The 25,774-nt window shown below is 53.9% G+C and overlaps 2 protein-coding genes across 3 annotated transcripts; one reads left to right on the top strand and one right to left on the bottom strand.

Annotated features, from left to right (window-relative positions):
- Positions 1–13: 13 nt before the first annotated feature.
- Positions 14–5,153, bottom strand: PSME2 (proteasome activator subunit 2). The gene is made up of 11 exons (XM_044420950.1): positions 4,999–5,153; positions 2,861–2,893; positions 2,695–2,757; positions 2,493–2,579; positions 2,365–2,392; positions 2,149–2,246; positions 1,948–2,016; positions 1,789–1,856; positions 985–1,039; positions 773–859; positions 14–648 (listed from the first exon to the last, which is right to left on the bottom strand). The coding sequence occupies exons 1-11, from the start codon at positions 5,047–5,049 to the stop codon at positions 568–570; spliced, it is 720 nt and encodes a 239-aa protein (XP_044276885.1). The 5' UTR covers positions 5,050–5,153; the 3' UTR covers positions 14–567.
- A 637-nt stretch (positions 5,154–5,790) lies between these two features.
- Positions 5,791–24,817, top strand: RNF31 (ring finger protein 31). 2 transcript variants are annotated; one of them, XM_044420948.1, is made up of 22 exons: positions 5,791–6,032; positions 6,653–6,864; positions 7,617–7,763; positions 8,501–8,656; positions 8,763–8,822; positions 9,439–9,514; positions 9,850–10,045; positions 10,754–11,126; positions 12,168–12,449; positions 13,219–13,482; positions 13,948–14,130; positions 14,230–14,442; positions 14,899–15,072; positions 16,050–16,148; positions 17,371–17,460; positions 18,416–18,530; positions 19,360–19,478; positions 21,252–21,365; positions 21,753–21,810; positions 22,394–22,490; positions 23,934–24,105; positions 24,226–24,817. In XM_044420948.1, the coding sequence occupies exons 2-22, from the start codon at positions 6,691–6,693 to the stop codon at positions 24,277–24,279; spliced, it is 3,216 nt and encodes a 1,071-aa protein (XP_044276883.1). In that variant the 5' UTR covers positions 5,791–6,032; positions 6,653–6,690; the 3' UTR covers positions 24,280–24,817. The 2 variants fall into 2 exon arrangements, with proteins under 2 accessions (XP_044276883.1, XP_044276884.1); XM_044420949.1 differs by having other exon boundaries at positions 9,853–10,045.
- Positions 24,818–25,774: the final 957 nt, after the last annotated feature.

A 25,774-nucleotide genomic window follows, 5' to 3' on the forward strand; every position in this document is an offset into this window, starting at 1 on the left:
AGAAAACAAGGACTTGTTGTTAACTAGCATGTTTTAAAAAGCATCACAAGAATTCAAATGGCACAACCTCCATTTGTAGAGCAATTCAGCACACAAGAATTAAAATCATCTTGTTTCAAACATCAGCTACTGAGTTCCTTGGGAGAGTGTGCAATTCTTTAGACTAAACACCTGATGGAATAGGTCAGACTGTTGATTTCCATGAAAGGCCCATTCAGCTATGGACTGTGCAGTAGTTTTAGTATCAGAGCATCTTTTTTAAAGAGGTTATCAAAAACTTTACAACAGGGATAATCAGGCATTATTTTTCTAGGTCCAATTACACTCAGTGGCACAGAACTCTTGTAAGGCACAAATCAACAGGGCAAAAGCGAAGCAAGGGGAAGCTAAATCAGCACTCTTATTTTATTATTATTTCTTCTTGCTCCGTGTCAGATAGTGACACATATATTCAGGGGTATCTCTGTTCCTCTTGTCTCCTCACCGACCAGGACAGCAAAACAGCCAAAAGAAGGCAGGTGGCTTGACCGCGCTGGTGGCCACTGGCTCCGGAAAAGGCCCGTACCATCAATACATGGAGGGCTTCTCTTCTCCTTTGGGGTTGGTTAATTTCTCCAGGTTTTTGCTCACGATGTGGTACAGCTCAGCCTGAGGGGTGGGGGGGAGGCAGATGGAAGCACTGAGAGATCTTTCACGTTTTTGCTCCATCCCTTTCCACTTTCTTCTGCCTTCCACTGTTACAAACCACTCACAGCCCTCCTCGCTTACTTACATAGAAGCCACGGATATCCAGCAGAATGGTCTGCATTTCACGATACACGGCCTCATCCTTTTCATGAACAAGGCACCGGTAATCCATCTGCAGAGAATTAAACATGCAAGTTACGTTGACTAAGGTTCTCTTCTCCTCTCATCTCCCGATGTCCCGCTTATTAGAGACAAGATGTCATCCTGAAAGAGTGGAATTTCCACTTCATTACTCACCACATGAGTCTCCTTGGACGCTTTGGCTACAGCATCCCCACGCTCCAAATAATACCTAAATTAAAGGAAAGCAGGTGGAGAGTCACGGCGGAAGAGCTCTGTAGCCAACTGTAGGAGTGGCAGCCATCCAGCATTCAGCCAAAGAATCCATAGCATGGGGTGGAGAACTCACGGCCCTCCAGACGTTGTTGGACTTCTACCCCCATCTGTCCCAGCCATCAAGGCAAAATGTCAGGGATGATGGGAGTTGGGAATCCAGTGATATCTGACCACTTCTGGTATGGCCGATCAGGGGTGTTGTAAGCAGCCCCGAGGCTTCGGCAAGGGGCGGCATAGAAATGTTAATAATAATAATAATAATAATAATAATAATAATAATAATGCCTCCAAGGTACTGAGGATACTGAAGGTGTATTACCCAGTATGCTTTGGGCCAAGTGGCCATTGGAGCGGTGTGGGATTTTCCATCAAGTGCACCAGAACCTCACTGTTTGGTCTCCCAGAGCAGACTTGCCCTTTGGATACACTCTTGCTCACTGTGCATCTCGTCAGGGAGGAAAGGAATATTACCCACAATGCCCCTGAACATGGTTCCCAAGGAGCACGTGCTACCCAAGAGGGACACGATTTACCCACCAAGTCTGACGACAGCAAAGTGTTCTCATGTGACCGCACAGCGGCTCAGTCGCGGAAAACTGCCGGCAGGAGAGGGTGGGCCAGTGGCCATTACCCACAATGCTCTGCCGCAGGGATGCCTCCCCTTGCCCGCCCTGCTTTCTCTCACACGCCACCCTGTCCGCTTACTTCGCAATGGTGGTCTGGAAGGCCTCTGCCTTGGTCTTCAGGGCTGTGATCCGTTCCAAGACCTTTTCCTGCAGGAAGTAAAGGAAAGAAACGTAGGGTCCAGGGAGGAGTGACTGAGGGAAAGATAAATTTCTCTCTGCATGCCTCATCTTCTCCTACCTGAACCGCTACCCCAAAATCATTGCCGTCCTCGATCTTGGGAATCATGTGCTGAATCCAGGTGGTGACCTGACAGGAACCAGAAAGAAAAAGCTGAAAAGGGAACCCAGACACCCTTCAGCCGGTCACACTGCTGCTGGGAAGCCCAGGACAGGCCCCCGGCAAAGGCGCAAGGGGAGGGGGGCGCTTTGGCCGGCTTACCAAGATGCATTTCTCTTTGAACTCCCTGACTTCGGGTTTGACGCGATCCAAAAGCCCAATGATGGTCTCATTGCCCTTCAGAAAACCACATTTTGGAGCTGGGAATGGGAGACAGAGTGGAAGTAAGGCGGCTGTGAATTGGAAGGCCAGCACATCTGGAAGGTCCCGTCATGGGCCAACCCTTTTCCCCGTCTTCCAACACCGTTCCCGTCTCACCTTCTTTTTCCTCTTTCTCTGTCTCCATCTGAACAGGAAACACAAGAAAGATCTTTCAGTCCTTTTATTCCAGATCATGGTGAGAGTTCTTGGGGGTAGGGGACAGGAGGGTCCCTTTAGTAACTCACCTCATCCTCTTTGGGTGGAGGGTCTGGAATGGGGATATCCAAGGGCGCTCGGAGAGAAGTCAAATCTTTGATGTTCATTGAATCTTCCTGGAAAGGAGACAGTGTTAAAATGGGGGAGGGGGGGGGAGAAGGGAGAATTACATAAATCCATCCCAAGGAAAGGCCTCTGTCTAAACGGGTACTTGTGGGGGAATTCTCTTACCCTCAAAAACTGATCCAGTTGAGATATTTTCCTAGGCAAAAATGCGACTAGAAATTCTTCACCCTGCAAAGTGAGCAGGGAAATGAAAAAGCAAGAAAGAAGCTGTTTTGGGGAGGGGGGGTGGGTGAGAAGTGGGAGAGGCATCATGGTGCTGCGGAGACCTTACCTCTTTAAAAAGGGACTCTCTGAAAAGCGCCATCTAGGGAAATTAAAGCAGAAGATTAAATGCACCCCTTCCCGAGGTTGAGCAGGAACCCCAGAGAAGTCTTGCAGGACGAGACAATTGTCCTTCTATTTCGTGCAAGCCCCTCTCTGCAGTTTCTCATATTATCCCCCACTTTCATGCCTCCAATCTGAATATTATTATTATTATTATTATTATTATTATTAGAACATTTCTATGCCGCCCCTTGCCGAAGCCTCGGGGCGGCTTACAACACAATAAAATACAATACAATACAAAAATAACAATATAAAATTAAAATTAATAATATAAAATAAAAATATAAACGATATAAAAGAAGTTATAAAAGAAAAGTTATAAAAGAAAAGAAAAGAAAAGAAAAGAAGTCGCCCTGGCCAGATAAATAAGTAAATATTGTTAACAATTAAAATGACGTTTAAATAAAAAGGTCACCAGCAATGTGGGGAAAACTTGATTCATAACTCCCTCTGTGTTATGTCCTAAACAAATTGGGGTTAGGCTTGATCAGGCAGCAAAACTTAAAAAAAACACACAACAAGTCTTTTTCCCAGTAGCCAAAAGGAGCTGCATCAATCATTCAGCAGGAATACAGGGCTAGGAAAGCACACTGAAAGTTCCTGCTTCTCAGGCTGACCTACCTCACAGGGTTGTTGTTGTGGGGATAAGATTGAAAGCTTCAGGAGACTGATGTGAGCCACTTTGAGTTTGTAAGAAAAAAGTGGGATATAAATCTAATTAATTAATTAAAGTAGTTCCACCCTCCTGTTACAGCTCCTCAGACAAGCCTTTTCCAGTATAGGGTTGCACCTTATATGCATGGCAAATTTTCCATGGAAAAAAGGAAACTGCTGGAGCTATTTCCTTGAATACTTTCCAGGTTGGAAAATGATCTGTCCTACATTGCTGGATAAATTGCTTACAAGTTTAGGAATCTTCCTATAAACATCACATTTACATATTGAAATTTTATTTATTTTATTTATTTATGAAAACATTTTTATGTCAGATGTGTAGATGCTGCAGAAAAGGGAATCTTCATGTTGGAGGATCACTGGGGAAATGGCTGATATCTTAATACTTTTAAACAAGTAAGGACTGCAAACAGACCGGAAGTAACTACTGTCTTGTTACCACAGGGACAAAAATAAAAATGTAGAGTGTGTCTGATTTTGCAAGGCTCTTATATTTTTAAGATCCAGAGAGATCCAGGAATAAACCAGTATATTGTAATATTGACTTCAAGTCCTTCCCATAAAGTAAGAAAACAAAAACCTTTCCCTAAAACCTGTACCAGTCTATGCTAATCATTTACAGACAAGAAGGGGAATTCCTTGGGGCTGGGTGTGGGCATGAGACCAAGGACACAAACGAATTGGGGCTTTTTGGAGGGAATCTGTGCACAGGTGGTCCCAGCAGAACACAACCTCACATCCACCTTTCTGCAAGTTTTCCTCTAAAAATTGCAATGGACTCCTAAATTGGAAATGACACTCATCCCTTCACACAGAAGAGAAATTTAGAGCACAGTTCTGTGCGTGTGTAGGGTGTTGTAGGACCTTCTCTTTCTTGCAGGTTGAATCCTGTTGCAATGGAAAGAAACAGCTCTGTCTTCTGGTGCCCAAACACATGGAAAGGCTTAAGCCCCATGAAGGGTCTAAATATGCCCCATTTTCCTGAGAGTCAGACCCACTGAATTCAATGGGAAAATGCCCCAAGATTCTTTCTATATTGTCAGCTTGCTCCACCTTCTTCGAAAGTAGGCTTTGTCTTGGCCCAGAGATGCCACCGGGGGTCAGCCTTTTTAGAGCCTGCTTTTGGCTGAGAGGGGGACACAGTCGCTGAAGTCACACCTGAGCATGTGCAGACTGCCTCCCCCCACCCCACCCCGCGCGAGGAACCCCAGCCTGCTGCCTTTGCCCAAAAGAGCTTCCCGCGTGCCTGAAACGTAAGAATCAGGAGGGCATGCGGGTTAAGGGGTCTGTTTCACCGGGGCGGGCACTCTGCACGTGTTTGGGGGAGCACTTGTTGCTCAGGCTCATGAGGCTCCTGGCTCTGGATCCACCGCCCACCCGCCCCTCTGCGCCCGAGAGCGCGCCCACCTTTGCCTGGGACTCCTTGCTGACGTGGATGGCGGTGCAGGATTTGGCCATGGTGCCGGTGCCGGTGCCGCTGGGCGGACAGGGGGCTTCCAGGGAGAATCAAGTCGGCTCGGAGACGCCCCTTCGAGGACCTGCAGGCCGCGCGGCGAAGCCCGGGTCGCTTTCACTTTCGCCTTCACACGTTCCGCCCTCGCGGCGCCTTCCGCGCCTCCTGCCTCGCCCTCTCCCGGGCGAAGGGCGTCCTTGGCGTCCGTGCATGGGGGGGGGGCACAGACCCCGACCCCTGCCCACCCCCTGCACGTGTGAACCTCATCCAAAAGTGGGCAGTTTGCAAGGCTTGCAAGACGCGGAGGACCTGCGGGGGGCGGGGGCGGCCAGCCCGGGACCCCCACCCGGCTTTATTTTCATTTCAATTGCCTTTGCGCCCCAGGCTGCCACGCAGCACCCCGAGTTTGAGGGCTCTGCCCCGACGTTTTTTGCCCGCAGACCCTTGGACTACACCTCCCAGCATCCTCCAGTCCGATTGGGACTCCACTGCTGTACAACCCCCCACCACCACCACGTGCACACATGCTTAGCGCCCCCCCAGATGTGTCGGACCACAACTCCCCGTAGTCCCCAGCCGCGCTCCTAAACTGGAAATGGAACCAAGACCTTCCCACTGGAAAGAGCGTTTGGGCACCGCATGGGGGATGCTGGGAGTTGTGGTCCGGCGCATCTGGAGGGCGCCGAGCGAGCGGGCGCGGGAGTCTGCCCCAACCCGCCATCGTGGCGGGACGGGCTGCCAGTCCTTTCCCCGGTAAGGCGGCGAAAGGCGCTCTGCGCATGGCCAGAGGAACTCGCTCCCGCCGCCTCCCTCGAGCGCCAGCCGCCCTTGTAGTTCTTCCTCCGCGGCTCCGGGAGTCTCTCTCTTCCCGGGGTGGCCCGCGGCTCGCCCTGCGCTTCCTGCCCGCTGCCCTCCGCCCTCCGCCCGCTGCCTCCAGCTGTGGCAGGACGGCCCCGCGGGGCATGAGAGCGACCCCCCTCCCAGCCAGGTACGACCCCCCGCGGGCCCCTCGCCCCCCGCTTCAAATCCACGCGCGGCTGCTCTCGTCGGCGCCCGGTCGCAGCCCTGCAGTGCGCGTTGCCCTTGCGCGCAAAGGGGAAAAGAAAGCGAAAGGAGCCGCTGCGCCCCCGCCCGCGCCCCCGCGATCCCCCCTGCCCCCGCTTTCCTGGGAGTAGGACCCCGTGCTCCCCATGGGGCTTGCTCTCGAGTAGACCCGCCTAGGATTCCCGGTTGGCGTGTGCCCCTCCTTGCGCCCGCGGTCCCCAGCTCGGTGTCCCCGTGATTTGCCGAGGCTGCGTTATCGCTAGCCAGGGTCTCCAGTTTGGGAAGGGGGCTTGTTAGTTCCCGGGAGACAGGCCCCCCTGCCTGCGTTTTGTCCGGGGAAGGAAGCAATTATTAGTTTTTAGAAGTGCAGGCTCGATGCCTGAGAAAGGTTGGGAATATCCCCAGTGGAAGACTTCTTATTTTTAACCTTAAACAAGCCCATCCCTGCTGATCCTGTAGATATTTATTTATAGATGCTTTTCTTGTAAAACAAAACAAAACAAAATCTGGTGGCAGCTTCAAAGGAGGAAGACAATATATATTTTTCTTTGCATATCTAAACAGAGAAAAGAGCCGGGGATCCCAGTGTGGCCTGGGCTGCCATGGAGGGCATGTTCCTGTCCCTTCGGGCTGAGCTGGTCAGTGCCTTGATTGAAAGCTGCACATACCAGAACCCCGAGGCTGTGCAGCGTCTGGTGGAGTTGGCCTTGCCGCCCGCCCAGAAGTACCAAGAGATCAACGCGAAAGGCATCGTAGAAGCCAACATCCAGGGGCAGGTGAGCGGTCGCACAGGGAGGGTGCCTGTCTGGAAATTGGGGGGCAGAAAGGGGTTTGATATTGGGGGGACAGTTTGGTGCACGGGGAGACAGGACAGGCAAGGCTGCCCCCTTCCACCCTGAAGCAGTTCTTGTGTTTTGAGCCACTGCCTCACAGGCAGAAATTCAACTGGCTGAAGCTTTACCAGTGGGATGTTTGCCTGTAGCGTAGCTGCCAAACAGGCCTGGGCAAGACAGGAAAACTAGCCGAGATGCAGAATGGAGGCTAACCTCCTACCTACACAGCAGAAAGAAAGTCAGGAGGTGTTTGCTTATGATACCGGGAGTTTGGTTGGAGCAGATGGAAAGGAATGTGTGTGTGTGTGTTTGTATGTGCATTTTAATGCTAGTGCAATACATATTAATGATCAGGCATGTGTGGGTTTATACTGTGCATTGCACAGAGGCAGAACTGAGTAGCTGCTGGCACAGCATCCTGAGAAAGTGAGCTTCCATTTAGAAAAGCAAACAATTCCAAGGTTCTAGTCCTTAAGATAAGAGAGAAACACAGAAACAGCGCAAGTCAGAAGGGGCCTCCTGGGCCATCCAGATTCTAGCTGATGAGGTTGATGATGGAGGTGCTTCTCTGGGAAGTCTCAGAGATCAGTTGCCTGAGAGTTTGGCATAGCACTGTGGGATTTAGAGGGGCCGCACTACGCCTCTCCAAGAGATGTCTGATTAGCGATTTCCCCACATTTCCAAACCCTGCCCAGACCCCAAAAGACCTTCAAACACTTTCCACTGCCCTGAACATCCTGGAAAAATATGGGCGCAACCTACTGAACCCCCACAAGCCCCGTTTCTGGAGAACCGTCAAGTTTAACAACCCCGTCTTCCGGGACACGGTGGACACCATTCAGGTGAGAGAGACACCCCTCCTTCCTGTCCACCCCCTCTGGCAACCATATTCCCATCCTGACTTTTTCCCCTCTATGTTTTATTTTGTCTTCCATTTTTAATCATGTAAGAGGAAACTCTGCATCAGACCCCAAGCTGGGTGGAGGGGAAGGGGAGGGACGAAATAGTGGAAATGACCGGAAAGTGCTAGAAATGGCTAGAAAACAGCTGGACGAGGTCATCGAGGGATGCGGGGTGAAGTGTCAAAAACAGGGGAAGCTGTATAAATATTTTCTCTGTTTGGGACCAGCTGCACATCAGCTTCCCTTTATATTCAGGTCATTTATCAGCGGTTCTTCTTTAGTTGTCCTTGCCAACCAAAGCACAGCATTTAGTGACAGAGACGGGGTATTTTCAGTGGCGACCCCCTCCTCTCTGTGAAATGCTTCCCCACTTGGTTCCTATTTCGGTTTTGGGTTTTTGGACACTGCCCAATTTCGTGGCCTTCCTCCCCTCTTTCCCATTTGTTTATAATGTTATGAAAAGCTGCAGCAGAATAAACCTGGCCAGCCTCTTTTGGCAGCATGTGCTATAGAGAAGGGGGCCACGGCAGATAAGGCCCCGTTCCCAGGCAGGGCCACCCTTGCACAATCCAGCCTGTGGGGAAATTCGGCACGGATCCAAAGGGTGGGCCCAATTCTGCCATACTTGCCAACCCGCTCCCACTGTTTTCCGAGTGAGTGTCCCGCATTTCTGGCAGGGTGGACGGGACGTTCTGCGCCTCTATGGCTATTCGGAAGAGCAGACGGACGGGCTGTGCTTCCCCGAGCACTTGCAGGAACCAGACACCCTCCGCGTGGCCTCCATCACGGTGGACATCATCCTGTTACGGGCGGAACTGAACCTTCTCCTTTCGGTAAGGTGGGCCCCCGACGCCAAGGAGCTCTGGGTCACGTGGGAGGAAGACGTTGAACGGTCCCTGCAGTGATGTGGCGACCACTCATGAGCCTTCTCCCCTTTAGGACAATCACCCCAATCCACACATTTTGCACGAGTTGATGCAGGGAGGGAACAGGATGCAGGTGAGTCGGGAGCAGGGCTGGCCCTGCCTGGAGGCGGAGAGAAGCGCTTTCGCCGGGCAACATGCAGGGAGGGACAGCCAGGCCTGGTGGGGGAGGCACCCCCATGTCCAGCACCTCCTCCATCAGCCCGAGGCCTTCAGGTGCCTTGCAGGGGGCGTCCCACCTGTCCGAGGCAGGTCCATTTGTCTGACTGTCCATGGCAGGGACAGTCCTTTTAGGCAGCAGAATGTCTCTGGACACCCTTGGTAAGGTGTCGGAGCTGCTTTGCACTACACCTCCCAGCATCCCTGACCATGGGGTAGGGTGACTGGGGCTGATGGGATTGGGAGTCACTTAGAATGAAGGGGAAAGGGCACCTTGGCCATCTGCTCATCCCATGGATTTGCTTTCAGTACCAACACTGGAAAGCTTTTTCACACACGCATGCAGCTCACGCACCGTCGGGAGGAGGGTGCCTGCGTTCGCACTCGGCACCTTCCCGTCTCTCCCCCGGGGTGGCCGCAGGTGGGCCGCAGAGCATGGCCTTGAGCTGAGGGAGGGATGCATGGCACCGGCTGAGTCTGGGGGAGCTTAGCTAGGCCTCCTCCTCCTCCTCCTCCTCCTCCTCTCTTTCCAGGTCAGTCTCAAGGCTGACGTCTTCCCCGTCCAAGAACGCATGCCTCAGCAAACGCACTCGGCTTTATCGCACACAGGTGACGTAGTGCCGCGCGGGTGCAGAAAGGCTCTTCCTGGTGAAAGAGGCAGCTTCTGAGTTAATTATGAGTGGCGTCTCCTAGTGAAGGCCGAGGCACCTTTAAATATGCAAACTAGGAAGACCTTTTTGCATACGCTCCTTGAAATTTGAAAGTTAAATGCGGGCGTAGACATTTGGGTACCGCTCTTTGGCCTCTCTGCAAACGTGTCCCGATTTGCTTGATGTCTGTAGACGGCACCTTTTAGACTTTTCTTGGCCAAGATCTGGGGACGTGGAACAGGCAAAGGTCTGGATTAGATCCCGCCTGATTTTTTCTCCCTCTGCCCCCTCCAGCAGGCTACCTGTCTCCAGATACCTGCCAGCTGTGTGGCCTGGAGCCCCCGTCTCTGCACTGCCCCTCTTGCGTTCAGTCTCTGTGCCCCGACTGTGACTCCCTCTTCCACAAGCACCCTTCACGGACGCATCACCACCGGATGCCCCTGAAGGACCAGGCGTGCTGGAGTCCCCCGCCACCTCCGCCACCTCCCAGGTAGCCCCTCTGCTTGCATCCCTTCTCATCCTGGCCAGACCGAGTTGTTTGCTGCCTAACTCAGGTTGTCTTGTACCCAAAGTTGGCCACATACTTGTGCCTGAAAATCCCACAATTCCTCCCGTCCCCGGCAGTTGGACGGCCGTAAGAAGACAGTAAGTGATGCAATAATTTGCTGCTTTTCTGACCCACCAAATCTGCTGCCTGAGGCAATTGTCGGAGGGCTGGCCCTGCATGTTACCTTTGCCTGGCCTTGTTCATTCAGAGTTACATTCTCAAAGGGAAGGACCTGCAGGATGGTATCCCAGAATGCTCTGCTTTCTTGGGGGATCCAGGGAGCAGTCCTTTTTATTTCCAGTGGAATGAAGCATTATGGGAAAGGTTGGTATGGGTCTAGGGCTCCCATAAGCTTGGCCAATTTTCTCCCTGCCTGTCTCAAATACAACTAGAAAAGTACAGCTAAAAGAAAAACGTACAAGATGAAGCATAGAACTCAAACAAATCTTAAAGATTCTGTGTCCCCCACCACCAGGACCGTCGGGTGCATGTTACAGAAAGAAAAACTCCTCCAGACATTCTTTCAGGACATTCCCCCCTTCCGAAATTGCAGTGAATCTTTTGCTGGCTGGAGTGCTTTCCCCTTTTATAACACCCGCTCGATCAGCGGCCGACTTCTTCGCTAAGGGCAGCGTTCTGGTTTGTCCGCAGCCTCTCCGGAGTGGCCGCCGACGCCGCCTCCCTGCGTCCCCCGATGGAGTCCCTCCTCTCCGCCTGGCGCAGCCTTCCGGCCCAGCGGCTGCCCTGGCGCTGTGCCGCCTGCCACGTGGTCAACGACGCCCGCGCCGTCCTGTGCGCGGCCTGCGACCGCCCCCGCGGGTGCAAGACGCCGCTGCACTGCGAGGACGAGCTGGGCAGCCTGGCCCGGGGCCAGTGGGCCTGCCAGTCCTGCACCTTCGTGAACGAGGGGGCCACGGTGCTGTGCGCCGTGTGCGAGAGGCCCCGGCTGGCGGGGCGGCCCGGCACGGGCGACGCCAAGCCCCTGATCGCCTGGGGCGAGGAGAGCGGGGCGCAGCAGGAAGAGGTGAGCCTGTGCATCGGGCGAACGACGGGTGGGTCAGGCCGAGGTTTTTCTCAAGGGCAGCCAGGCCTTCGGTTGTGCTGGAGGTTTGCGGAAGGGCAGTATGAGCTTGGTTTTAGTTTCGGTTCTTTTCCCGGTGGTGGCCCTTTTCAGAGCAGTTTTATTCAACTGGCCACCCCAATCCTAAAGTCTCTTTCTTGGTCAGTCCCTGTCGGCTCAGATCCCATCAGTTTATTCTTGAAGTGGGAGGTTTTCTACTCGTGGCCCTTGAAGCACATTTGCCTTTTTAACACCCGTTCTCCGGTTTGGAGAGATCCTTTTGGAGCTCCTGGCAAGAGCTTTTTGTTTCAAACGCCCTAAATAATTTTGTGTCCTTGGCCAACTTGGCCATCTTGCTGCTCACTCCTATTTCCAAGTCATTTAGGAGTAACCAGTTAATGATGCGTTAGAGGATCTCTGCTAAATTCGACTGCTAAATTCACGCAGGAATATTTGGCAAGAGACTTCGCTGAAATTTTTTTGGAAGTCCAAGAAAACAGTGCCAATTGAGTCAGCCCTTTCCACATATTTATGGACGCTCTCAGCAGATATGAAACAGGAATTAATTTTTGGGAAAACACAATGGTCCTTTTTCAGCAGGGCTTGTCCTCCTGTGTGCTTACTGGTTTTATTTTTAACCATGCTCTAGCTGAAATTGTAATTTCTCAGACTCCTTTTTATGGAATTACAAGGGCCTTTTCCGATCCTCTGGCCCAGAGTTTGCTATATATTTTTTGTTAAAAGAGCAGCTATTTCATGTTTGGGTTCTTTAAGAACTCCATGTGGGATTGAGCCAGGCCATCTTTGGCTTGTGGACCTGAGGGCTTGAGTCCCCCAATGTCTCTTCCGTGCTAAGTCGGCCCGCTACAGGCTTGAGAAGATAATACTGGAAGATGGTTCCCCTGGATGATGGGTGATGGGGGCTGCATCCACACAACCGCTGAGGTTCGGTGCTGCCCAGCCCACCCCATTCTTGCGCAGTGAACCCCTTCCTCCCCCCGACAGCCCCCCGGCTGGCAGTGTGAGCACTGCACTTTCTGGAACAACATCCGAGGCCGGGTCTGCGAAATGTGCAACCGCACCAGCTCACGAGGGGCCCCCGAGCCCCCGAACCCACGTGCGCCGCCGGAGAAAGAGGCGGCTGAATGGCTGAGGAAGGGGCCTGACGAGGCTGCGGCGGAGCCCAAAAGTCTGTGGAAGGGTTCGTCCATCCCCCACGAGGAGGCGGAGCACCGGAGGCAGGAGAAGCTGCGTGAGGACGGGCAGAAGCTGGTCTCCATGATCCGGGTGAGCCGAGCCGCCTCTCCCCGGAAAGGCAGATTTCCCAAATGAGTAGCTGCCCGCAGATGGCCATGCAGGCTGGGGATGATGGGAGCTGGGGTCCAGCACAGCCTGAAGGCGTCAGATTGGGGCAACCTGCCTTTGCAAAGATGCTGAAATTTCCCAGACATGAAGTTTCCCAAAGGACACACCACAAAGAAAGGTCCGGGGTTGCCCTTGAGTAATTGTGTCCCACGGTTTGGTCCCGCAAAGGACCCCTGGAAGTTAATTTTGCCCCAAGGGGTCCTCAGTCCTGCAAGGGCAGGAGGGGGTGTGTGCAGTTGTGAGAGGCAGAGTTGCATAGTGGTTACAGGTGTGGGACTCAGGCGATCCGGTTCTGTCCCTGCTCAGCCATGGCTCCCCACTGGGTGGCTTTGGGCCAGTCACAGACTCTCAGCCCAGCCTACCTCACAGGGTTGTTGTTGTGAGGATAAGAAGGCGACGAAGAGAATTAGGTGAGCTGACTCGGAAGGAGAAAGGGCGGGAAATAAAGGCATAGTTGCAGGTTCTCCCCCGTCTGCCACCGATCCCCGGTGGAATTGCCAGTGTTTTCCGGGAGCTGAATGAAGGGTTCAGGGCACTGGGCTGCGGTGCAGAGACCAGGCCGCGGGGCGACGGCTGGGCGGCCCCCTTGGCCGGCTCCTTCCCCCGTGCTCTGACCCGCCCCGGCCCCGGCCCCTGTCCGCGGCCGCTGGCCCCTGAGCTGACGCGGCCGGCTGGTGTCTTCCCCATGCAGGAGGCGGAGGCGGCAGGGGTGGCCCCCGAGCTGGTGGCGGCGGCCTTGCACTACTCGGGGGCCGAGCGGCCGCTGGCCTGGCTGCACTCGGAGCTGCCCTGCGTCCTGGAGGGGGTGGCCGAGCTGGCCACCCAGCAAGGCGAGCAGGAGCCTGGTGGCGGCCTCGGCGTGGTCACCTGCAAGGAGGTCCGGGCCGCCTGGGTGGCGAGCCAGGGAGACGTGGACGACGCCGTCCGGCAGTGCCTGAGCGCGCGGCGCAGAACGGTCAGCAGGGCGGCTGGCGGGAGCGGGGAGGGCGGGGGACGCCCGCGGGGAGGGTCTTGCCGGGGTGGGGGGCAGACCCCGGCCCGTGGCGGGAGCGATGGCCCAGCGTGGCTCGGGCACATGGGTCTGGGGGCTTCTAGAGGAGGGAGGGAGGAGCCTGACTGGCAGGCGGGGCTTTTTCAGGGCAGGAAGGATTAACGGGGGCAAAACAGAGAGTGGCAACTTTGGGGACGGAGGGGAGTCCTGCGGTCCGGCTGGGGGCAGGAGGGCACGTTCCTGACCCCCTCCTTCAAGGCTGGTTCCTTTAGGTCACCGTGCCAAGTTACACCAAACGACCGGAGTGCCTCTGAGCATGGGCCAAGTGCCCTTCGAGCTGACGGCTAGTGCTTGGGGCAGGCCGGAGCGGTGCGGGGAAGCGGCTGTTCCGGGGAGGGTTGTGAGGTGGCCGTGCCTCTTCCCGCGCAGGTGCAGGAGCTGAAGGCGCTGGGCTTCGAGGAGCGGGGCCCCGTGCTGCAGGCCTTGTACCAGAACCAGGGCGACCTGTGGCGGGCCCTGGTGCAGCTGCAGCGCCAGCGGCTGGAGCCCTTCCACCAGCGCCTGTGGGAGAGCGAGGAGCCCCCCATCGACTTCCACAGCCCCGATCGGCAGGTGAGCCAGGCCTGCGAAAGGGCCCCCCGACGGCCGCCCCAGCGCCTTCCCAGCCCCCCTCCTCTCCTCTCCTCTCCTCTCCTCTCCTCTCCTCTCCAGGCACTGCTCCGTCGCCTCCTGGCCTCGCTCTCCCTGCCCAGCTGGGGCCGGGCCGAGCTGGTGGTCTCCCTGGTGCTGGAGCAGCCGGCTGAGGGGGGCCTGGAGCTGGCCGATATCGTGGAGGCCGTGAAGGCATCCCCGAGCCGCGACTTCATCAAGCGCCTGCTGAGCTGGGAGTGTGCCGTCTGCAGCCTGGTTCTGCCTCGCAACAAGGTACCGCCGGATCCGCCCCGCAGCTTCCGTCCTTGGGCCCCGGGAGCCAGCCCTGTGCCCCCCGGGCCAAGGCCAGCCCCCGCAGTTCCTCGGAGGGTCGTGGCGCCCGTTCCATGAACTGCCAGCCGTTTGGCCATCGCTCAGCTTTTGCATGACCAAGTTCCTCCCTTCTGCAAGGGCGAAACGCCTCTTTCGATACGACGGCACATGGGGGCATCTCTGGCCCCGCGGTGCTCATTGCAACAGCCCCGTGGCCTCGATCGGGGTTCGACGCCGATGCTTCGTGGGGAATGCGCAAATGGTTTGCCAGAGTGTGCAAACCAGGCTGCTGGGAAAGGAAGGGGAACCGGCTGGCGGGTAGGGTCCTTCCGGGGCAGCTGGGCTTCCCGGAGGGGCCCGGCTGGCCACGGGTGGGCAGTGTGGCTTCTTCCGACAGGGCCTCCCCTTCGCTTTCAGATGCAGTCTCTGACTTCGTGTGAGTGCACCATCTGCCCGGAGTGCTTCGCCCTGCACTTCACCATCGCTGTGAAAGAGAAGCACATCACGGACCTCGTGTGTCCCGCCTGCTCCGAGCCCGAGATCAGTGACGAAAAGGAGCTGCTCAACTACTTTTCCACGCTGGACATCCAGGTGCCTGAGGACGCCTCCCCTCCTGCCGCTCGGACGCCAGAGGCCTCTCCCAAATTCCTCGCCTCCCCCGCATGCCGACTCCCGCACAAGTTGTGCACTGTGCCCACCCTGCTGCCCGTTTCCCAGACCTTTGCTTCACTTTTAATTCTTTCCCCACTGCCCGCACTTTGCACAGGGAGAAACTGAGGCGGGGGGAACCCCCAAAAGTACAGGTGGTCTTTCAGAGAGGCGTGATGCTCGGCCCGTCACACCTGTGCTGTTTTGGACCACGTGGGCCTCAGCAAAAGATGCGCCCCCTTCTTCTCGTGATGCTGCGTCCCACCGTGGGGTGGACGAGGCACATCTTGTGTGGCTCCTTGGGGAAAATGGGCCTCGTGCCATGGGGTGCACGACCTCAGGTCCTCCCCACAGGCCATGTGGGCCCCTGAGCTTGCAAGTGGCCACCCTCTCGTCACCTGCCCTGGCTGCTGTGGGGCCATGTTCCCTCAGGCCTCTTTTTCGTGCCTGCTGGACACACAGCCTCAACTGGCCTCAAAAAAAATAAAAAATAAAGATGTTGTTGTTTATGTCATGAGGGTGCAAAAGAACCATTTTTTGCTTGGGAGCTGAGGCCCTACTTCTGCCTCGGACTTAAGTCCTGGGGCTTGTGAGTCTCACCAGCTTGCCTTCTGAGAAGCAAGTATTTTGCGACTGGCTGGGCCCACCGTCGCTGCCATTTTGTGGAAGCGCCCACGACACTCGAATTCCAACTCTTCCCACTGATCCCAAAAGTTCGGGTCAGTGAGAGAGACTCTAGACTCTAGAGGTGCCCAATACATCTGCCTCCCTTTAGTTTCTTTTCCTTGCTTCTTTAACTCGTTTGGGGGGTCCGTTTGGTTTCTTTTCTTCTTTCTGCTCTTCTGAAAAGTAGGTTGAAACGTCTCGGTCTGTTGCCCCTTATTCTGCTTTCTTTAATCATCGCTCTCCCCGCCCTGCAGTTGCGCAGCTGCTTGGACACGGAGACCTACGAACTCTTCCACAAGAAGCTGACCGAGCGAGTCCTGATGCGGGATCCAAAGTTTCAGTGGTGCACACACGTGAGTAAGCAGCTCAGGCAGCCCTTCTGTCCAGAGCGAACAAGAGCATGTGCAGAAAAACGGGGACAGGAAGGACGTGCGAGGAATGCAAAGTTCGTTGCCGTGGCCATTTTCAAGCGTGACTGCAAGGATGGGCCGGGCACGCAGCTTTCCCCCCGGCTTGCTTGGGGCGGTCCCGGTCCAGGGTAGAATAAGGGAAAAGCAGAAGCCCCGCAAAATTTCCCCCTCCTGAGCTTGGCCTTGATTTGGAAGGAAAACGCTTTCCTCGAGACGGCTTGCATTTCTCTCCGATTTGGCTTCAAGGAGCCAGCTTGAGTCTGTGGTGCTTCTCAGTTGACCGAGAAAGGCGCTGCATGCGAGGAAAGAAGGCAGTGGGGGTAAAAGGCCCCAGAGGGCAAGCCGTGCCCACTGGGACGTTGGGGCGCGGAGCACAGCCTGGTCTCTCTGGGCACGAAGCAACTGGAATCAAACCAGTGTGGTGTAGTGGTTAACAGTGTGGGCCTGGGACTCAGAGGATCCGGGTTTGAGTCCCCGCTCGGCCGTGGAGCCAACTGGGTGACTTTGGGCCAGTCACAGACTCTCAGCGCAACCTACCTCACAGGGTTGTTGTTGTGGGGGTAAGATGGAGGAGGAGAATGATGTAAGCTGCCTTGAGCCCTTTGCAGGAAAAAGGCAGGAGTGGAGGTGGGGAGAGAGAGAGAGAGAGAAATAACTAACTAACTAACCAGCCAGTGAATTCTGCTCCCGCAGTCCCATCGCTGCAGGCTTGGCCTTGGAAGCCCTTCCGTGGAGGGATGGCTGCTTCGGGGGCATTGCAGGCTGATGGGTTGGGCTTCAGTTCCCATCATCCCCACCCAGCAGGATGGGAGCTGTTGTGCAGCACATCTGGAGGGGGCTGGCTGGGCAAGACGGCGGAGAGAGTTGCAGGGTGTCCTGTGGTTCGGGCGGCTTCCCTCCTGCACTGAACACCCCGGCTTCGTGTGCCTTTATCCCTGAATGGAATAAACAAATTAAAAGCATTCCCAAAGGTGTGCTTAGCCGATTTTCTGCCAGGTGGCACCACCAGATCTGGCTGGTCTCCCGAGGGATGCGAGTCTCGCCTGCCCGTCCGTCGCCTGCTTTTCAGTTGTGTCAAGTGCCCGCCGGGCCGGGTGAGGGGGAGCCAGGGAGGCCTCTGAGCACGGAAGGAAAGCCACCTTTCCCCTTTCCTCCCTCTCTCCAGTGCTCCTTCGGCTTCATCTACGAGTCCGAGCAGCTGGAGGCCAAGTGTCCGCAGTGCCGCAAGAGCTTCTGCGTCCAATGCAAGCGGCAGGTGCGTGGCGCGTCCTGGGGGCAGTGGCGAGGGAGGCGGGAGGGAGGCCCCGCCGTCCTGGGTTTCGGCACAGCAGCCAATCGTGGGAGCATTGTGAGGCGCCACGGGGCTGACTGGTGTGTGGGGGCACCTTTCGCCCGTGCCACACGTCTGGCTTCCCACAGAGAAGGCACTTGAGGCTCCCTTGCGGAGGTGGGCAGACCTGCCTCCTTCCCCTGGTGGTAGGAAGGGACCCTTGAGTCTCTTCTGCCTCCGAAGGAGCGTCTCCTCCTTCCCTCTGTGCCTGCCCCCACCTTAAGATCTGGGTTGGAAGCCCTTCTCCAGGAGCCCCCTGTGACGGAGATCAGGAGGGTGGCTACCCAGAGAAGGGCCTTCTCTGTGGTGGCACCTGGGTCATGGAAGACACGCCCCAGAGAGGTTCACCTGGAGCCAAGACTTGACTCTTTCCGGTGCCAGGCCAAAACCTTTCTATTTTCCCAGTATTTTAATGTTTAGACTGAGATTTTAAGTGGGTTTTTACTATATAGAACAGATGTTGTGCTCCACTTGGTTTTATCGTAAGACTGTCCCAAGACCATTTGGTAGCAGACGGTATACAAAAATTTAAAATAAAATAAAATAACCAAACCAAACCATTCTGCTTGTCAGTGCCCAGCCCAGCTTCTGTTCTTGCGGTGTGACCAGATGTTGGCCCTGTGTCCACATTCAAGAGCCCCAGCTTCCAGAGGGAACCAGTGGCTCAAAAAGAGACCCAAACAGTCCCCAAAAGCATTGAGTGAGCCTCCCTGGGGAGAGTACTCCACAAACAGGGTGCCACCAACAAGAAGGCCCTTCCTCAAGATGGCTGCTTCGAGGGGATATTTCCCTGCCCAGACACCCTTCTTTCCACTTGGCCTCTTCCCCCATGCAAGGGCGGGAAACCCGCGTGATTCTTTTCCTCTTCCTTTGGCCGCAGTGGGAGCCTCAGCACCAGGGCCTGTCCTGCGAAGAATTCCTGGAGTGGAAGCGCACCAATGACCCGGAGTACCAGGCACAGGGCTTGGCCATGTACCTGCAGGAGAATGGGATCGGTGAGGAGCCCCCGTCCGTGTCCCCCCCCCCCCCCGCACTTTGAGAGCCCGGTGTGTGGCTTCCGGGCACGCCTGAACTCGTTGCAGACAGTGCTGAGTTCCGTGTCCATCTATCCTGGCTCCTGGAGAGCCAGCTGCCTGGGCTTGAAAGGGGGGTCGGAATAATGCACTCTCAGGCATAGGTGCTGAGCGACCCCAGGGAAATGGGGCAGGTAGGTGAGCAGAGCGGGAGGGAAGAGACTGAATGGGTCTTGAATTCCGGCTGGGGCAAAGAAGGCCTCTTCAGGCTGGGGGCTTTGCTGGGGGCTGCCAGAATAACCCCCCAAGTGGCTTGCTCCTTCCTTCCTTCCCTCCTTCCTTCCTTCCTTCAGTCCATCAGTCCGTCCTTCCTTTGGTCCGTCCATCAGTCCTTCAGTCCATCCTTCCTTCCTTCCTTCCTTCCTTCCTTCCTTCCTTCCTTCCTTCCTTCCTTCCTTCCTTCCATCAGTCCTTCCTTCCTTCCTTCCTTCCTTCCTTCCTTCCTTCCTTCCTTCCTTCCTTCAGTCCATCAGTCCGTCCTTCCTTCCTTCCGTCCATCAGTCCTTCAGTCCATCCATCCTTCCTTCCTTCCTTCCATCAGTCCTTCCTTCCTTCCTTCCTTCCTTCCTTCCTTCCTTCCTTCCTTCCTTCAGTCCTTCCTTCCTTCCTTCAGTCCTTCCTTCCTTCAGTCCATCAGTCCTTCCTTCCATCCTTCCTTCCTTTCTTCCTTCCTTCAGTCCTTCCTTCCGTCCGTCCGTCCCTCCCTCCCTCCCTCCCTCTCGCCACCCACTAAATTCTCTCTCCTTTCCAGCGTGCCCCAAGTGCAAGTTCTCCTACGCCTTGGCCCGCGGAGGCTGCATGCATTTCCAGTGTTCCCAGTGCAGACACCATTTCTGCAGTGGTTGCTATGGTGCCTTCTATGCCCCAAACGTGAGTGGGATCATGGGGCAGGGCGGGAGGGCCTTGGAGGTCAGGATTTGCTTGCTCCCTTCTCGGAACCCTCTGGACAGAGGGGATGAAGTTCTGTTGCACATTGGCCCTTTTAATTTGCAATTAAATCATGCATAATGTACACATCCACAGCCACAAAGGTGGCCATAAAAATGTCAAATCCACAGTCTCTTTGGACACACCAAAATCCCACAAAATTGTCAGCTTTCAAATTCTGCGGAACTCTTCCTCAGGCCATGAGACAGCTTAATTCCTGTTTTATGTGGGGGGAAATGGAGATGGGGGGTGTGATTTGCCCTGACCCACATCGTGACTCTGTTGCAGTGATGGCGTGTGAACCCATGTTTCTTGGGTCAAGGCCCAGGTCTCAGCTTATTGGATTATAATCTTCCAAATGCAGAGGATACAACCCATAATATACAGCGTGACTCGGATGCAATCTCAGGATGCCCACCCAGAATACTAAGAATTGAAATATCAATGCTGAAAGAAAATTGGTTTCTAGTCCTCATGACTTTTGGGGGAAACCTTGACCACATGTGGCTATTTTCAGCAGGGGTTGCAGAAATCATGAGAATAGGGGAAGGGGTGTGGCGGGGGGGCGGTATTTCTGCAGGCATGCTCAGAGGAATGAGGACTGGCTAAGGACAGGAGGGTTCAAAATTCATTTCCACCTTGGCAGGCAGCTGCTGTGGGGATGTTCCCCAACCTGGCGCTCTCTAGGAATGCTAGACTGGAACCCCTTCACTCGCAGCCAGCCAGAGCCTGCCAAGTCTTCTGGGGTGCATTCGATTTCAAGCACGTCTTGATTGTGCTATAGCAAACTTCACAGATCTTAAAAAAGAAGGAAAAGCATTGTTCCAAAATACAATGTGTTGGATTGTATGTGTGTATGTTTTTTAAAAAAGAATGTAAACCCCTTTCTGCTTCCATGGATACTGCGTGGAAGCTTTTGGCTGGCTGGCAGCTTCTGAGAATTAGACCATTTTGGGGAAATGAGGACCCCATGGCTACAGGCAGAGACGGAATTCAACCGAGTCTTTCTTAAGGACTCTCAGGTGGGGTGGAAGCTGTGGGGAAACCGTTCTGTTACTTCCTTTTGTTCCCCTCACCCCAACCCCCAGAAAAAAAACCCAGTTGTATGTCTCCGATCGGCAGCATTGGAAGGGGGCTTCGTGCACGGAGTCCAGAAAGTGGCAGAATTATGCTTTTCCCCACTTCCAACAGCAAGCAGGCAAATACTTTGGCTACATGCCTGGTTCATAATAATGCTAATCCATGGTTTATATAATCCATGGTTTGTTGCCCTACAATCAAGCAAACTCACTGTTTTCTCGTCCCTTAGGTTTTTCAGTCCCCTGCTTCTTCACCCACTGCTTCTCTCTCCCCAAAATGTTTTCATGGCATTCTAGAATGCTCTCCATGATAAAACCTGTTTCTCCACTGCTTCAGTAGTCCAGGAAAACAACCCACAAACAGCCCATGGTTCTGGGTTCGCACATAATGATAGTTTAAACACCCCAGAATTCACAAACCATGGGTTCTCTTCACAGGCTGTCTGGTTTATTAGTGTGGCTGCGTTCACACATTGAACCACCCAGAATTTAACAAGCCATCCCTCAGGTTGTCTCCCATGGCCCTTCCTAAGCTTTTGCTAGGGCTGTGATGAAGCTTCTGTGTCAAATAAACTTGCTAGCTGAGCATCGTTGAGCTGTCTCACAGCCTCACTTTAGCTCAATCCATTTTCGCCAGAAATGCCCGATAGCCGACTGTCCGATCCGGCGCTCCCTCCATGGGCACCACCCCCGCGACTGCCTCTTCTACCTGCGGGACTGGAATGTTCCACGCCTGCAGCATCTCTTACAGGTGAGCCGGACTTTGGCGTGATGGGCAGGGACACAGGGTGTTTGCTGAAAGGGGAAGAAAGGCAAAACTGTCTCTGGTCGTCAAGCAACTTCAGGGCCAGATTCCATTTCGGAGAAGCTCATGGAAGGCTGCATTTGAGGAACGGTGCCCCGAAGGGCAAATGTTCCCTGCCGATAACCGTTCCTTAGAAAAGGCATTTTGGCTTTTGAGAATGCGGGAGAAAAGGGCTCAAAACGGGGAAAGCACTAACAGTTGGTGGTTTGGGGAAAGGCAGTGGGGCTGGTCGTGCACAGGAGAGAATTTAATCCTGGGGTTTGGCAATCCTGGGGTGTCTGAGGTGAAAATTCGGAACTCACCCTTGATGCCCCCCCCCCCCTCCACTTCCAGGATAACAACATCGTCTTCAACACGGATCCCCCGGCTGGGACCCGAGCCACACCTGGAGGTGAGTTGCCAAAGGATTCTGGGAAATTCATGGTCGGCTGAGGATGCTTGCCTTCTCATTCCCCTCATCTTGAGCGACGGATCTGGGCCAACTCAGTTACTCCTCCTTGGTTTTTAACAAAGAATTCTGGCATATTGTGGGGAGAAGGCAAACCAGGGGCTGCTTCTCCTGTCCTTAAAGGTCCATTTTAGCACAGTTTGAGTCTTGTGGTTCCTCCAAGGGTGGGATTTTTCCTCCTCTCCTGGAGGAGTAGCTGCTTTTTCCATCCTCCAAACTTCATAGCCCGATTCTGTTTGCCAAACCCTGTTTTTAGGCAAACATTGTAGAAACTTATTTCCTTTTCTGAACTTCACTTTTATTGTGCGTTCTGTTGGTCGAAACCTGCCATTAGTTTTCAACAGTTACATTTGCTTTAAGACTTTGGGTAGCATTTTGAAAACTTCTTTGGCACCGATTCTGTGCTTTGTGAGCATTTCTATAAAAACTCCGGGAAAAATAATTTTTTAAAAAAATGCAATACTCCGGAGAAGGTGCTGTGCCCGTTCGGCATCCACAGACTTTTCCCCCTTCGCTGCCCATTCAGGTGGATGCCGCGTCATGGAGCAGAAAGAAACCCTCATGGGCCTGAAAGACGAACCTTGCGGGAAGGAGACTCAGGCTGGATACGCCGGGCTTTGTGAGTGAGTATCCAGTTTTCGGAGAGACTGGGGGCTTGGGCAGTCCTCCGAAAATGCTTTTGAAACATGTAAGGATCTGGTGCTTCTAGAAAAGGAGAATTGCACAGAGGACGTGTAGCAGATGTGGGTTGGGAGAAGGGTAACGCATGTTTTCTTTACACGAGGTTCGCTCGAAGGCACGTCGAGATGGGTAGAGCTAGCTGGGACACGCTGGATGCCGAAGGCGTCTTTGCATCTAAACATGCAAAGGGTCAAGAACATTGGGAGAATTGCTCCATCAAACCCGCCCCCGCATAGTTCCTAGGGAAAGCATGTGCTGCCCCGCACTGGAGGTATTCGAGATGCAGCTGGTCAGCCACCCGAGTGGGCGGTTTGACTTGCTGGAGCAGAGATTTGGACCCGGTGGCCTTCATGACCCCTTCCAATGCCACGTTCTACGATTCTGTGGCTCTGTTCAGACACCGGCCTCCCACAGTACCCTCCCGCCCAAGTTCCTCAGCACCTGGTATGCATAGGCACCCTCACTCTGGTGCTGATGGAAACATAAAACCCCCAGGGCTAGTAGCCGTTGGCTACCCATCCAGGTATCCCCCCTGAATTCCCTCTCTTGCTTCCGGTTTAAAACCATCAAGCTTTTATGGGGGGCATCAACCCATCCTGTGCAAGAGGGATTGTCCAGTTCGTGTCCCTCGAGGTCTTTGCCCTGCGTCTCCCAGGCATCACCTGTGTGCGATGTTAGTTTTACGAGAGGGAGAGAAAATCTCTCCCTAACCGCTTTCTCACAGCACATGTAATTCTGCACCCCTCTGCCACGTCGCCCCTTATTCACCTTTTTCTAAGCTAAACGATCCCAGAGGTTGTTAGCTTTCCCCGTGTGCCTCAGCCCCGTGATCATTTTAGCTGCCTTTCTGGACTTTTCTCAGCTCTATGATACCTATTTTTGGGTGTTGGCCTTTAGTATATTTCTAGATCACCACTCCAGTCATCGAGCACTGGAGGCAATGTATGATAAAACTATTACGCTTCAAAATAAATTAAAATTACGAAAAGAAGAACGCACTTCGCATTTTGAAATCCAGGATTAGTGACAGAGATGATAAAACTATTACACTTCAAAATAAAATAAAATTACGAAAAGAACGCATTTTGAAATCCAGGATTAGTGATAGAAACGGAGAGTGGCGTTGGCTTATTAGAAGCCCAGCAGAACTATATTGTCTTTCCCCCTCATGTAAAGTGAGGATGCAGCGCTTGGGGTGCTGCCACAAAGAAGGCCCTGTTGCACAAGACTCACTGTGCTTGCCTTTCTCGGAGGCGGGACACTTGCCTTTCTCGGAGGCGGCCCTCGGATGGCAAGGGCAAATTTGGCCAGGGGAGAAGCGCCCACAGATGTGTGTGTGAGTCAGGCGTGCGTGTGCCAGCGATCCATGTCCTTCTCGCCCCCAGGGCACACTACAAGGAGTACCTGGTCAACCTGATCAACAGTTACTCCCTGGACCCGGCCGTGCTGTACACGCTGCCCGAAGTGGAGAACACATGTCGCCGCTACCTGCCTGGGCAGCAGCTACCTGCTCAAGGAGCGGCTGAGGAGGAGGTTTATCGTGGGCGTTTGGTCCAGGTGATGCCGCGTTCTCCACAGCTGGGGAAAGCGGGGGAAGCTGGCCGGGCTGAAGGCAGGGAAACACATGGTGCCTCCAGCTTATCTAACTTCTCCTTCTTCGCCTGCCTCCTGTCCTAGATTCTCAGGGAAGAGGTGCCTCTAGGCCCGAAAATTCCACGCAGGCGGAAGTAACAGGACGCCAGTGTCCCCTGCAGCATGGAAGGAAAGCAGTCTTGGGGCCGGTGATCCACTCCTCTTGAGGAGCCTGTGTCCTCAAGAAGTGGAAGAGGATTCTCCTCCTCTTCTGGCTGGGGACCCTACTTAACAGTTTGAAAGCTGCACTAGATTTGGGGTGTCCAAGCGCCGTCTTAAGACCACCCCCCAGCCACTGGCGGTCTCCTTGGCCACATCCTGGCCCGAATCCCATCACTGTGAGAACAAAAGTCTCAGTGAATGTTGGGGAGGGGAAAAGGAGGATTGTAACTTCCGCAGAATCCTGTTCAGGCAGAGCTTTTTAGAAAAAGGGACAGCTAGATTTCATGGTGGGGTTTTCAGTTGTGGGGACTGAAAGGAGTCAGCATTGTTTCTGTGATCCACTGGAGACGTTCTTGTTGTAGTCTCAGGTCTGCCCCCTCCCGATCTGTGCCCTTCTCGTCTGTTACCTCTTCTCTGAGGCTGCATATCTCTTAGGGAAAAATACCTCCAAATAAAGGTTCCATGATTTAAAAAAGCAACTTGTGTGAGACTCTTTCGCTGAGCACAAGATGCTCTTCCCAACTTAGAATCATAGAAGAGCTGGAAGCGCAGGGCTCCAGGGTAAACCGTCTTCTCGTGAGCTGAGAGCATTTAGTAACTGGTGCATTTTCTCTTCTTGTGCCGCAGATCTGTGGGGAAACTGGACGTTATTTATTGCCATTGTGGGGCAGATTGGAATTCAGCATTTTAGATAGCGAAACAGAGGCTGCCGCACTTCAGCTCCGGCTGTGGCGTTGTTCTGCCCCTTTTTGTGTTGTCGGACAGATCGCTTTCACCTTGAGATAGCAAGAGGGACCCCATGTGACTCAAAAACTCACATTTCCGGGAACATGCCTGTTCAAATGGATGGGGTTGTTCCTCCCAGTCACTTGCTTTCTTGCCTACCTCTTCACTGAGCCTGAAAGTTTTGTTGCCCCTATAGGTAGCTCAGCTTTCACCCACCTACCTGGGTGGACTACAACTCCCACCATCCCCAGGCAACAGAAAAGAGCTGGGGGGACCAGAGTAGTAACACAGGAATCCTATATTCTAGGGCAGGGGTCAGCAACCTTAAACACTCAAAGAGCCATTTGGACCCATTTCCCACAGAAAAGAAATCACTGGGAGCAGCAAAACCCTTTTGACATGTAAAATGAAGATAACACTGCATATATTGTTTTTTCCCTTTATGCTATGTATAAAAAAACTATAGTGTGTTGCATTTATGAAATCAATGAACTGCTACAGAAAAATCAAATTTTTATTACTGCATGCAACAAAAACATTTTGAACTCCAAAAAAAAGACGCCGGGTTGAAGGTTACTTTCAAATAAAATACTCGATGTCTATTTGAGTCCTCCTCGTATTTATGAAATAAAAAGCCGAACATAAAATTATCCACCTGCATCAAACCAAAAATGCCATCTGCTTCTGTGTGCTGTCCTCCTTTTAT

Source organism: Varanus komodoensis, unplaced genomic scaffold (genome assembly GCF_004798865.1).
Source record: "Varanus komodoensis strain SLA01 unplaced genomic scaffold, ASM479886v1 scaffold112, whole genome shotgun sequence".
In the NCBI taxonomy this organism is placed as follows: Eukaryota; Metazoa; Chordata; class Lepidosauria; order Squamata; family Varanidae; genus Varanus; species Varanus komodoensis.

Bases quoted from the DNA above. Each gene is read 5' to 3' on its own strand.
- PSME2 (XM_044420950.1), bottom strand. From the start codon at position 5,049: ATGGCCAAATCCTGCACCGCCATCCACGTCAGCAAGGAGTCCCAGGCA. The intron at 2,580-2,694 runs GTAAGAGAATTC...TCTCCTTTCCAG, and splicing joins AACTGGATCAGTTTTTGAGG to GAAGATTCAATGAACATCAA. The intron at 2,393-2,492 runs GTGAGTTACTAA...TTTCCTGTTCAG, and splicing joins CTCCACCCAAAGAGGATGAG to ATGGAGACAGAGAAAGAGGA.
- RNF31 (XM_044420948.1), top strand. From the start codon at position 6,691: ATGGAGGGCATGTTCCTGTCCCTTCGGGCTGAGCTGGTCAGTGCCTTG. The intron at 19,479-21,251 runs GTGAGTGGGATC...CATTTTCGCCAG, and splicing joins GTGCCTTCTATGCCCCAAAC to AAATGCCCGATAGCCGACTG. The intron at 21,366-21,752 runs GTGAGCCGGACT...CTCCACTTCCAG, and splicing joins GCCTGCAGCATCTCTTACAG to GATAACAACATCGTCTTCAA.